This window comes from Octopus sinensis, linkage group LG29, assembly GCF_006345805.1.
Source record: "Octopus sinensis linkage group LG29, ASM634580v1, whole genome shotgun sequence".
NCBI lineage: Eukaryota > Metazoa > Mollusca > Cephalopoda > Octopoda > Octopodidae > Octopus > Octopus sinensis.
Genome location: NC_043025.1, coordinates 1,471,539 through 1,485,689, shown reverse-complemented (window position 1 = coordinate 1,485,689; position 14,151 = coordinate 1,471,539). Strand labels below are relative to the sequence as shown.

At 36.5% G+C, this 14,151-nt stretch overlaps 1 protein-coding gene across 1 annotated transcript in view; it reads right to left on the bottom strand.

Moving 5' to 3' along the window:
- Positions 1-14,151, bottom strand: part of LOC118768443 (adhesion G-protein coupled receptor G2-like) — a 19,793-nt gene that overhangs the window by 3,583 nt on the left and 2,059 nt on the right. The window contains exons 3-8 of the mRNA XM_036514948.1: positions 10,228-10,356; positions 9,680-9,829; positions 8,793-8,908; positions 6,039-6,159; positions 3,312-3,456; positions 1,078-1,150 (exon numbers count right to left, since the gene is read on the bottom strand). Coding sequence (XP_036370841.1) covers positions 1,078-1,150; positions 3,312-3,456; positions 6,039-6,159; positions 8,793-8,908; positions 9,680-9,829; positions 10,228-10,356 — 734 coding nt within the window. The remainder of the gene's footprint in view (positions 1-1,077; positions 1,151-3,311; positions 3,457-6,038; positions 6,160-8,792; positions 8,909-9,679; positions 9,830-10,227; positions 10,357-14,151) is intronic.

Here is a 14,151-nt window from a genome sequence, read left to right as displayed (position 1 = left end):
TGTTTACCAAATCCACACAAGGAATTAGTCGGCCGAGGCTGTAGTAGAAGACAGTAGCCCAAGGTACCACGCAGTGGGACTGAACCCGGAACCATGTGGTTGGCAAACAAGCTACTAACCCCACAGCCACTCCTGCGCCTACGTTAATGAGTAAAATATTTTTATTGGGCCTTTCGATGTCCAGACACTCAGAAATACACACGCACACCACACACACACACACACACACACACACACACACACACGCACACACACAGACACACACACGCACACACAGGTTGACAAAAGATTAGAGGTCTATACATAGGAAATTTGTATATATATAAGATATGGAGATGAGAATAGCACAGAAGTGAGTCTATGTCATTTCAATTTAAGAGGGAATTTAATAAAAATGATTTTTAACAAATTATATAAAGAAAATATGCATTTCTGTTATAAGCCCAAGGCCTGAAATTTCGGGGGAGATCGACCCCAGTATGTAACTGGTACTTAATTTATCGGCACCGAAATGATGAAATGCAAAGTCGATCTCGGGGGAATTTGAACTCAGAACGTAGCGGCAGTTCCGGTCATTTCAATATGTGACTGCGTGTGTATTGTTGGTGATTTTCTTTCTCCGTCTTTCCTTCTTTGGACTTTTTCTGTATTTCTGATGAAGAGCTCCGCTCGAAACGTGAAATTCTCTTTCTTTTCTTTCCTTTCCTGAGTACCCAATAACAGTACTTGTTCCACGTCCTCGCGTTGTTGTTTTTTCTTGCTTGTTCATGTTTGGATTGATTATATATATATATATATGTTTTGTTTATATTTTTGTATGTTGCTTTCATCAGTAGATATTTGGTCTTATTAAATTGAAGAGAGGAGAAACACAAATGAAATCATTGATATTCATGAGTCTTAGAACAAAAGCATTAACAATGATATTGAAGTAGGTTTACTACCAGCAATCAAAGTCGTGGCTTGATGCTAGCTGACCTACTATTCTACAATACTAAAGGGGTAATATATATCTAGCAATAATATTAGTTGTGAAGAGCAGAGAAAATGAGGTGAACGAAAAAGAGAAATACTTACACCTCTGCGATTTTGATGTAATTGTTTGTGGAGTTAATTGCCATGGTAATTATAACGATGACTGCTGGAATACCTGAAAACGACATTTACAGAAATGAATACAAATTTGTAGATATTAATTAATATTTAAAATCATTATTATATGACATTTGAATGGATTTTGTTGACTATGTTTTTGTTCAGAAAAACTGTCGAGTTCAAAAGAAATGAATATTTTATTTCGTATCACACACTCTTCACTTCATGCCATATTCTCCTTTGGTTTATTGGAAATAGGTACCAGTAATATGCAATATGGATTCTTTCAACAATATGTTTCAATGGGAACCAAAAAGTAATAAAATGTAAAAACGATTTGGACAAAGTTATGAAGATTAAATGGCCTGGTCGGGTAGTAAAAATTCACTGTCACCAACTTCACATATTACTTCGCATGTCCGGTGAAAGTGCAGCATGGATAACTCTTAGATTTCTGTCAAGAGACGAGATCAGACTGTAACTATTTGCATGAAAATTCAAATAACTTTAGCCTACCCAACAAGCTAGAACAAGGAGGGTTTGCTTTTGTTCTCTATAGTTTACATTTCATCACAGATGTATAAATATTATATTTCGTTCATCTTTGTATCCACGCGTTTGCATCTCTTTTCAACTACTTCCAACATCTTGCCAGTTTACCAATCTATTCGATCCCAAATAATACATGTACTTCATCTGTCTTTATTCTTGATTGAACTACCATGTTGATTAAGTAAAAATTAATATCTTTTTTCCACAACTCATTCATTGAGGTATTTAGGCAATTGACATTTTCCTTGTTCCAAGTTACCTTAAAACAAGTGTTCTTTTTGTGTCACTCTCTAAAAGATGACATATTTTGAATTTTCTGTGTTCATGACCTGATTGCAAACATTATTAAGAGGGAACTCCTACATGGTCTATTGTTCTGCTAAGAAATAAAAGCCTAATACTTGAGGAACAATAATTTACAGTATTTTAGGAATTTAATAACATATTGGATTATGTCACCTATGATAAACTATGTCTAAACAGAGGGAATGGTCACGTCAAGAACGTCATTGCTCATGAATCAGTAGAGTTAACCTGAGGTCAAATAGCGACATCAACAATAAGGTTTCGTCTAAATATAATATTGAACCCACAACCTTGGGTCTTATTTAAATTCTTCGCCAAATCAAGATGAACAATCTACATGCAACTCTCATCAAATTACACAAGTAAAACGACCGAGTGAAGATGTTTGATTATTTGTTGTTAGCTTCTGTGTCATCTCTTTTCTTCACCGAAATGAAGATATAAGCTAAGAATGTTTCACATGAGATGTGAGTCCACCAGACCTCTCAGTCCATGTTTCCATTGGTTCCTCTGCAGTTTAGCTTAAAATCTCACCCATTCAATGTACGATATATAGTAATCCACCATAACCTGGGTTTTTACCGACGCTACACAATAATACTACAAAATCGAAACTGTCAAAAAAGGTTTAAATTTCTGTACTTTGTTCAGCGTGTTAGGAAGACTAGCTAAACTTCTTTAAGTACCATTCTTCAGTCTTTCTAAATGGAAGAATAAATTGAATAGTGTAGTGTTTGATGTATTGACAAGATAATCATCGACAGAACGTTTTTAACCATAGGTCTGCTTAATCAGTTCTGAAGTAGCACCAAACTACAACAGTAAGGTAGGGATGTGTTCACTCAGAGTTCAATGTGGCTGGATTTTACTGTGATACAGATCTGTAAACTAAACCGAGGCTATTTAAAGCAACGAGATTTTAATTACTAGCTTCAAAAGGGCGACTAAATATTGTAAGATTGATAATGATGTAGAGGATTCAGGACATACAGCACTCTCCTAGATGTGATTGTGAATGATCTCTGTAAAGTTAGAACAAAATAATACGGGAATATAAACGGAACCCCTACTGGATAACATCCACTTAAAGAAGTATGGTTAACAGTGTTTTGTATCCAGAGTTCAATAACTGTCTAGGCTTACTTTCCCCTTCAACATTTTTGGCGCAATGAAATGAATAAGATCCAGATATACTGGTTTTGAATCATTCAAGTGAACCTTTTCCCATCAAGTAATTTCAAACACAAAAAACGAAATAAGGAGAATGTGTGTGTGTGTGTGAGGGAAGGAGAGAGAAAAGAAATAATATTTGCGTAAGATATAAAGTTTGGACAAAACCAGAAAGCCATTATACATACCCCAGGCCAAAATTGAACTCTTCTTCATAAAAGACGTCTGATATCTTTTGAATACAACGACCACACTTAGGAAGACATGGAAAGCTTCAACACTCATCCACGCGAGAGATGTCAGAAGGAAGTAATGTAAGAGGACTGCCACTGCCTACAATAATAATAACAACAACGACAACAGGTTACTGATTTCTGAGATTGATACATGGTCTTAAATAGATATTGTTTTGCAGGGTGGTGGTATATGGTTAACTATATCAATGTCAGTACCTCATTGGTATTTTAGGTTTACAAACCCAGAAAGGGTGAAACCCAAATTAGACGCCTGCTGAAGATTTAACACAAAACTTAAGGTATTTCGCTTGGTGCTTTTCCCGACCCAACACTGTCCGCTCTCACAGAATTAGATGAACAAGTAAGACCGACAACTCTGAGAAGTAAAATATTCATAATGATAATAAAAGCAAAAGGCCTGACATTTGGAAAGAGGGGATGAATCGATTACATCTACCCCAGTGTTTCACTGTTACTTAATTTATCGACCCGGAAAAGTTGAAATACAAAGTCAACCTCAGCGGAATTTGATCTCAGAACGTAGCGACAGGTAAAATACTGCTATGCATTTCGTTCAGCGTGCAACCGATTCTGCTAGTTCGATGCCTTAATAATAATAATAATAATATAATAATAATAATAATAATAATAATAATAATAATAACAATAATAATGATGATGATGATGATGATGATGATGATCCACCATAAAAAGTCAACCACTTGTTATTCATGGATGACCTCAAACTTTATGGTAAAGATGAATCCCAAGTTAGTTCCCTCGTTGATACGATGTATAATTTCTGTGCTGATATCAGAATGGAGTTCGGACTGGAAAAGTGTGGTGTGTTAGTGTTCAAGAGAGGCAAAATCAAATGTATGGACGGGCTTACGATACTGTCGGGGGAAGTTATGAAGCAGATAGAAGAGACGGGCTATAAGTACTTGGGGGATATTGGAAATGGATAATTTGATGGAGGAAGAAATGACAGAAAAATTTAAGGAGGAGTACTTGAGAAGACTGAGACTGATCCTTAAGTCGAAATTAAATGGACGGAATAAGATGGAAGCTATCAAAACCTGGGCGGTTTTAATCTTTAGATATGGAGCAGGGGAATTCGCATGGACAGTCGCGGAACTATACAGCTTAGACAGAAAGACAAGGAAGTTGCTTACCAGATATGGGATACTCCACATAAAAAAGTGTCACAGACAGACTATATGTACCAAGAAAAAGAGGGGGAAGAGGACTGACTGGATGCGAACACAGCATTAGAACAGAAAAACAGCATGGTGTGTAAAAAACGCTACCGAACCACTATTATAGGATGTAGGAAGGTCAGGTTTGTATAGAATTGAAGATAGCAAAGATAAAGCACTATACAAGCACTTGAGAATGAATGAAGCTGAAAATAAGTGGACAAACAAAATAAGGCATGGACAATTCCATAGGGATGTTGAAGATGCTATGGATAACTAAAAGTAATTTAAAACCGGAAACGGATGTTCTAATCCGTGCAGCCCAAGAGAAAGTACTAAGAACGAATTACAGGAAATACAAAATAGACAATACATCAGAAAGTGATAAGCGCAGAATTTGAGAACAAAATGGTGAAACCGTATGGGATATTACCAGTCAATGTACGCCACTAGCCCAGAAGGAATATAGAGGACGTCATGACAATATAGCAAGGATTGTCCATTGGACACTTTGCAACAAGTATGGACTTGGCAAAGCAAAAAAGTGGTACGAACATAAACCCAAAGGTATCATCGAAAATAATAATGCAAAGATCCTGTGGGATTTTATGATTCAGTGCGACCATGAAATAGATAATAAGAAACCAGTTAATTGATAAAGAAAGCAAACGATGCTGGATCATAGATATAGCATGTCCAGCTGAAAACAAGGTATGCGATAAGGAAGAAAGAAAAGTCGTCGAGAGATAAAACAGGTTGGCTTGGGAGGTTAAGCAGTTGTGGTCGATGAAAAAGGTGGTAGTAGTATCAATAATTGTTGGAGCCTGGGAACATTGAGTTGAAATCTCGAGAAGTACATAGCACAAATAGGGGCAGCAATAAGGGTGGAACACTTGCAGAAAACGGCACTGCTTGGAACCGCTCGATGGTGCTCGAAAAAGAGGTGTTACCTTAGTTCACTGGTAGGGAACAGCTGGCACCGTAGTATACCTCCAGTATGAGTTGTGCAAAGAAAATGAATAGATAAATAAGTAGTAGTAATAATAATAATAATAATAATAATAATAATGATGATGATGATGATGATGTTGATGATGATGATGATGATGATGGTAATAATAACGATAATAATTGCTGCCTATTAGGTTGAAGAACTCAGAGTGATGCCATGAAATTGAAGGAACGTTGAACGAGAGGCTAACACAGACGTGTTGGCTGGGGTAGACGTTTCATATAAAGGTGAGGGGGAGGTGTGCAAGACGTTATGCAAAATACAATTTGAAGATAAAAGTTTTGGAATCTTTTGATAAAAGAATATTGGGCAAATTGAAGGCCGCAAATAAGTTGAAACTGGGAAAATGTTGGAAACAGTTGCAACGTAGGTTATTACAGGGTGGAATGTATTTGAGGTAGTAGACGGTTGTTCATAACGCTTAACATAAAACAAAATATTCAATGGCTTAGAAGTCTTTTCGCTTACCTTACAACCAGCCATTGTTTGTACGTATGATTGCATCCCGACAAGGAAGATAAAATAAGTGACAGCCAAAGAAGAGCACAGGCTTACTAAAACCTTTGAACTCATTAAATCCCATAGTTTTCTGAAATAATGAAAAAAACAATTAATATTTTATTTATTGAAGCAAACTCTAAAACACTCACTCAATGCATAAATAATAACTACGACTGTGTGTGTTGGTGGCTGGCTCAGTTAGAAAATAAAGGATATCTTAAAATCAATAAATATCTTAAAATCAATAAATATTTTATCTGTGCCTGTGTGGTAAGATGTTTGTCGTGGAAGCATATTTTTTATTGCACTCACCACCCATGAAGTGTCTTGTCTGTGTCCATTTTAATCGATAATCTGCCCTAGAAATTTTATTCTTGGCATCAAAAATTCACACTTTTCCTCGTTGACCTTAAAATCACAATCTTTTGGTTCTTCGAAGACCTTTTTAACATGCTCAGTATGCTGACCACGAGATTCACTTTTTATGGGCATGTCGTCAAGGGAAGCTATAGCGAAATCCGAACCTGCGAGCATTGTGTCCATAACGTATTGGAAAATTCCAGGTTCTACCTCTCTATACCAAAGGGAAGTCGATTAAATTTATACAATCCTTTGTGGGTATCTATTGTCCATAATTTTAAACATTCCTCATCAACTTTGTACCTGCAAGTATGCTTCAGATACTTCCAGCTTTGGAAAGAAATTTTCTCCATTCAACTTACTCCAGATTTCAAGAATTCATTTGAACTTCTTAAAAAAGTCAGCCCATACTCGGATTTTATTATTTTTTCTTGACATAAACTGTTGCGGACGCCCATTTTGTGTGATCAATTTTCAATAATGTCAAGCTTTTCACGTCTATCCAATTCGCCGTTGACTTGTTTCAACGCGGCGAAAGTTACAGTTCGTTTTGGTTTAAATACCACTATAGCGTTTTCTTTCACTTGAAAATTCGCATTTTTGATTCAAAGACCTAATTCATCAGAAAAACAAACTCAAGGAAATATAAAAATTTTTTTTTTTAATCCTCTGACGCCTTATTTGTACAGGCGGAAGAACCATTCACATCTTTACGAAAAATATTTACGGGGAGGTCTCCTAAGTTGAATAATTCCATCCAGTCTGTTCCAAATAAATTTGTCTTATTATTCAACATAAAAACTTTGGCTCTCAAAATTTTTCAACGAATTGTAACATCTTAACATTTCGCCCATAAAATGATTTCTTTCCTGAAACCCCTCGCGCAATTTTCGAAGTGTCCTTTAATCTAGGTTTCCCTTTATTTCTCCATGCATCTGTGTTAAATATCGCGATATCACTGCACGTATCCAGCTGTAACTTCACATTCCCCTTATTCAGTTTTATAGACACAAATTTTCTTTTTTGAGCCTCAGAATTTTTGTTGACATTCTTTCCAGAATATTTTCGTTCGACCTTATTTATTCGTTTCACTCTACAATGTGAGTTTTTACGTCCGATTTTTCCACACTTAAAACATTTTAGATCTTTAAAAGGACAGTTACCTTTAAAATGTAAACCTCCGTACTCAGAGTATGGACTGGGTTTTGACACTCGTTGTTTTTTTTCTTAGCCGTTTCAGGTCGACTCGCATAAATCTGTGAACAATCTTTTTCTTCAGTTTTATCCGCATCATGTCTTAAATTAATAATACTCTGGAATTCTTTAGCCGCTGCTTGTAGAGTTAAGTTTGGGTCTTGTTCAAATTTCGTTAATCTGCATCTTTGCTTGCAGTTAGCCCTCGAACAGAAACTAGACATTTGAATATGTTCGGAGTAAATTCATTTAATTTGAATTTTTCATACTCTCTGTTCACAACTCCAGCATGGGTAACGAAATATTCCTCATGTTTTTGACTAAAGTTAAGCACTGCCAGTGAGAATTAAACGGGGAACTTGTTTCACTGGAAATTTTCGATAAAAAAGTTTCTTCAAATTAATTTCACATGACGTAGATTGCGATTATACTGAAATTTGTTTTTCATCATAACCATACGTTTTGATGATGTAGAATACAATTATGTTAGGAAAATACTTCTGAAGCATATTCCATCTTTTCCTATCTAGAATTTATTAAATGCGTATGTTTTCCATAAAAGGAAAATTTTCAGAGATACTGGCTTAATTCAAAATGTGAATTTGTTGAAACAGTTATTTGTTATGTTACAGGCTTTAGAACATCCCAACGTGATCACTGGATTCATGCTATTTCTAGCATACTAAATGACCACATAAAGGATGGGCTACTCTTGTGTTTATTTAAAAGAGAGAGATTAATGTGGCGAAGTTTAGTCAAAGTAATACCCGGTTTCTTCATGAAATCCAATACTGTCTTGGTGAGTGGTATTATTCTGAATTTGTTTTCTGGGTGAGCAAGTACGATTACACCAATAAAAGATACAAAGGAAAATTAGTTGTAATATACCAGAAAGTAGTAGTAGTAGTAGTTGTAGTAGTAGTAGAAGTAGTAGTAGTAGTAGAGACGAAGTCACTACTGTCGCTACTCTATTGTTCTATATTTTTTGTGAATTATAAAGCTATTCATCAAAGTGATAATATTCTGGAATTCTTTCCTCAGCCATAGTTTCCCTATAGACATCAAACACACCGATGTGACCAGCCTGTGAGTACCCCACAAACTGAGGTATACTGTCTCTCTGCATTTGAATAGTTTATAAAAGGAAGTAGAAACTGAAATGCTTACCTGAAACAAACATGAATTATTATTGTAAGAACAAGACAGACGAATGACATTGCACAGCCTGTTTTTGATATAATAGATAAGGCATTGTCTGTCTCTCTTTCAGCCTGGTAGACATTCTACAAAAGAAACAAACAAAAACAGATTAGCTCCTCCTACTACTCCTTTCTTATATGTCAGTTAGTACTTATGAAACGAGAGTGTATAATGCTGATGTAGAATGTGAGGACTCTGCTGCATTAATAATGTTCCAGGTAAGGTTGACACTAATAGAAACAATATCAAGGATCTGGCTATTTATTCTCAGTCTTCGTGATGTTAGGTAATGGCAGAACTGGAATGGGGTGAACAAACATGTGCCTTTAGCTCCGCTTTCCTTCAGGCTGAAATAGTTACCGCAGACAGGGGGATGTTTTATTGTAGGTAGCAGAGGTATTGTTTGGAGCATGTATATTATTGAAATGAAAGTCTCAGGTGGAGAAATGACATGCACGAGAGGAGAGATCTTGTGACAGAATCATGAAGAGACCAAATATTAACGTCTCAATAGCAAGCATATCTCAACATAAATGAAGATTTTTAAATCAAGAGATGATTCCGACGATCTCTACCCACTTCACATCAATGCTGAAGGAATTACTATGCATCACATTGGGAATGGTAGTATCGTACATTTAAAAGGAACCATCCGGTGTATAAACTATAAAGAACAGCGATGACAACTAGAACAGCAGAGACTTTTTACAATATATCAACCTTATGTATTTACCAAGATACTCTGCACCACAAAATGCAGGGGATATGTTATTACACAACTCTTTAAAATCAGTAATGATTAGACATAACTGTCAAATTACGGGTAATTAACAACTTGTCAAATTATTACCAACCATTAGTACGGCAAAACTTGTAAGATGGTCACAGGAGCAAACTATTTCCTTTCCAGATACATGTTTGGATATTCGACAACCTCTTGATGACCACCCGGGAATCACTCCTGAGCTTTCATCCCAGTAAACACATTGTAGGTTGCTGGCATTCTGAAAAAAATTAAACATTGATAATTTGATCTAATTACTTTGTAATTAGAATTTATGTAATTATAATGCGACTCATTTGACTTAGAAAATACCGAAAAAACCATGATCGTCGATGTTTGGTTGGTATTGACATTGTGAACTCCATAATACATGCTGTGACATAGTTCAACTGATCATTTCATCTTGTTTATAAATCTATGTCTTTTCTAGTAATTTACACAGAATCGTTATTAGAATGGAAGAAAAGGACATTGGATAGAGTAGTTCTAGAAATACCTAATGAAATATAAAATGATATGGTGTACACGGCTGGGATGTGTTTCATCATAGGTCTACTGGGTCAGGGATGGCATGAACCTTAATAGCAACAGCAGCAATAATAAATACATAGCTATTACCTGATCTAATATATTGAACGATATATTAACCGGTTCATCAAGGTCGCTTACTGAAAGGTTAGGAATGTTTGATGCAAGAACATGGCTGTTGATCCTAACATTTTGCTTGGTACCAGCGTTTTGTGTTACCTGTAAAGAAAATTCATTATGTAAATCAATTTATTCCATGGAATACATTGCTAAAGCGTGAAACGATCAAATGTTTTTGTTGTCCTTAGACATCGTTACTTTAGTCAACAGCACAACTTAGTAAAATATATACTGGTTTCAAACTTTGGCACAAGGCCAGAGTTTTGGGGGTGGAGTAAGGCTATTACATCAAACCCAGTAGTTTGATACATTTAAAAGGAACCATTCGGTGTATAAGCTATAAAGAGCAGCGATGACAACTAGAACAGCAGAGACTTTTTACAATATATCAACCTTATACATTGACCAAGATACTCTGCACCACAAAATATAGTGGATATGTTATTACACAACTCTTTAAAATCAGTAATGTATAGACATAACTTTCAAATTACGGGTAATTAACAACTTGCCAAATTATTACTGGTACTTATTTTATTGACTGTGAAAGAATGAAAAGCTGAGTCGACATCGGCGAAATTTGAACTCAAGATAGGTGAAATTGCTCTATGCACTTTACCCAGCATGCTAACTATTCTGCAAGTCGAAAGCCTGGCAATAATACAATATATATTACAAAAAATATCCCATAGGGGTTCGCACGTGACAGTTGCACTTGTTCTGAGGGACGGATAATTTGTTTAATACAGAAAATTGTTTACATAATGGTGGCCGGTATTCGAGTAATTCTGTTGGTAATCAACGAATCCCACGTTCAATTTAGCTGCTTAACATCTTGAGTAAATGGATGTCTAACACAGACTCCGGTTGGTAATTTGTTCTGTAATCCATTTGTGAGTATAAATGTGAGTGTATGTATGTATGAATTCACACACACACACACCACACACACACACACACACCACACACACCACACACACACACACACACACACACACACACAGAGTAAAGTTTCTTTGTTTCTTGTATTATATTTCTTTACTACCCAGAAGGAGCTAAACACAGAGGGGACAAACAAGGACAGACATAGGTATTAAGTCGATTACATCGACCCCAGTGCGTAACTGGTACTTAATTTATCGACCCCGAAAGGATGAAAGGCAAAGTCGACCTCGGCGGAATTCGAACTCAGAACGTAACGACAGACGAAATACCGCTAAGCATTTCGCCCTGAGCGCTAACGTTTCTGCCAGCTCGCCGCCTTCCTTTGTTTCTTGTATTAGGTAGGCAGTATTCAGAAATGCTCCGATAAAAGACACGAGACGCAAAGATATAAAAAAGTATAAAAGTTAAGGAGAATTTCAGACAGGTTCAACAATTCAATCATGCCTGTCATGGATCAATGCATATCGGTCTTTAAAATATACCAATGTATCAGTCGTTAAAATATTAAAATATTAAAAATTCATGAATATACAAATATATAAAAATCTAATATACATATATAAATAGATGAGTGAAAATAGGTTAGGACGGCGTTGTAAAAATTATTAAGAATAAAAGTATGTATATACAGGGGTTGGACAAAATAATGGAAACACCTAACATCATAGCATCATAATTTTGAAATATCTATGAAACCGTCAAAAGCTTGTTTATTTTTGTTTTTTGATTTATTATTAGTGTCCCTAATGTTTTGCTAAAATTGCTGTTTCTTTTCAGATATCATCAGAAAAATGTAATTAAAATTTATCAAAATGACAGATCTGTCAGACTTTCAAAGAGGTAAAATTGTTGGTAGGCGCTAGCATAACGAAAACAGCCGAAATGTTTGGTGTATTAAGAAGTACTGTCTCGAAAGTAATGAGAAAACCTCTTCGTCGAAACAAAACTCCGGAAGAAAACCAAAACTTTCAGATAGGGACGTGAATTGTTAGAAAAGATCACAAGAGTACAGCTCCCAAAATTACTGCAGAGCTTAATGACCACCTCGAGAACCCAGTTCCGACAGAAACTGTTCGCCGAGAGCTGCACAAAGCCGGATTACATGAGAGGGCTGCAATCAGAAAACCATTACTTTCAAAAACAAACGTTAGAGTGGAGTAAAAACCTACAGAATTGATCCCTAGAGCAGTGGAAGAATTTTATTTTCTCGGTCGAGTCATCCTCTACCTTAGTTTCGACCATCGGCCGAGTATACGCGTGTAGAAACAGACAAAAGAAGTATTTGACCCCGACTTCCTTCTTCCAACTGTTAAACATGGAGGAGGATCTGTGTTGATCTGAGTGGCTATATCTTGGAAATCCGCCGGCTCAATTATCTCCCTTCATGGCAGTATTAATAGTCAAGACTATTTAAGCATTTTATTTGATCAGCTTCATCCTATGACTGCGGAACTGCTTCCAGGGGGAAACGCAATCATTCAGGATGATAATGCACCAATTCACACAGCTAAAGTTGTTACTGAATGGCATGAAGAACATTCTAGTGCAGTCGAACATCTTATCTGGCCACCACTGTCCCCAAATCTCAATATTATTGAACATTTATGGTTCATTTTAGAAAACAAGTAAGGTGTTGATATCCTTCACCATCATCACTACAAGAACTGGAGACTGTTTTAGCTGAAGAATGGAGAAAAATTCCTTTGGAAACAATTCAAACTTTGTACGAGTCCATACCTCGCAGAATTCAAGCCAAAGACGATCCTACCTCATATTAAAATACATTTGTTTGAGATTTTAAGGTGTCCAACCTCTGTATGTACGCATAAAATACATATGTCTATACATATGTGTATGATAGTGTATATATGTAAGAGTTATTATAATCTTCATCATGACCATTATTTAGCATGTTTTCCATGCTGGCATGAATTTGATGCTTGGAAAGGATCCCACGAACCCCAGGATTATATCAATCTATAATGTTGACTTTGGCAACGGTTTCTACAGCTGAATGGCCTTCCTGATACCATCCTCTTTACAATGTGTTCTAAGTGATATTCCAGTGTTACCAGTAAAAGTAAGCCCACCAAAACAAAGAAAAGGGGAAAAAATCCCCCTCGGTAGTGAAGGAGAATATTTGAAAAAATAGGGGTGAGTGGTATTATGCCAATGCTGAAGGTTAGATTATGGTGGAAGGACAAACAGAGGAGATGCAGACTATCCCATTTTATGTGTGTGGGTGGCAGTAGGTAAAATCAAGATATAGACGGAGGTAACGAGTTGCCTGGGTATATGTACGAGGTACAAGAAGGTAGGTACATGAGGGTATCCAGACAGTGGGGAACGTGGGTAAAGAGTGTGTAAAAAGATAGGGACAAATGGTAAAGTTGGGGCCAAGAGGTCGATTGTGTAAGGGATGAGCAAAAGCTGTTAACGTCCCTTATGGTATTTGCAAAGGGAGGTCATCCTTTTCTCGTCAACCTAAGTGATACGCCCGGACTGCAGTTTCTAGGTATTTGCCTGTCTTCGGCGTACGGCAATCACTGGTTTTCGATGAAGGGAGTCCGTTTGCAAATACTTATTTTCGAAATCAGTGACGGAAGTTACTGGAAAAACAATAAATAAATATTTGCAAACGGTCTCCCTTCATCGAAAACCGGTGATTGCCGTACGCCGTAGACAGGCAAATACCTAGAAACTGCAGTCCGTGTATATCACTTAGGTTGACGAGAGAGGGGTTACCTCCCTTTGCAAATACCATACGGGCACAGAAAGTGTGCCTAAAGCCAGCTGGAGACGATGATCTCCTGGAGCTACAAGCTACAGTAACACCCACCCTTAGTGGTTAGCCATATAGAGATGGCTAGTATACTTTATGCTTTATATTTGTATTTCAATTATAAATGCTCTTCACGTCGTTACTTTAATCTAATGTTATTTCAAGAG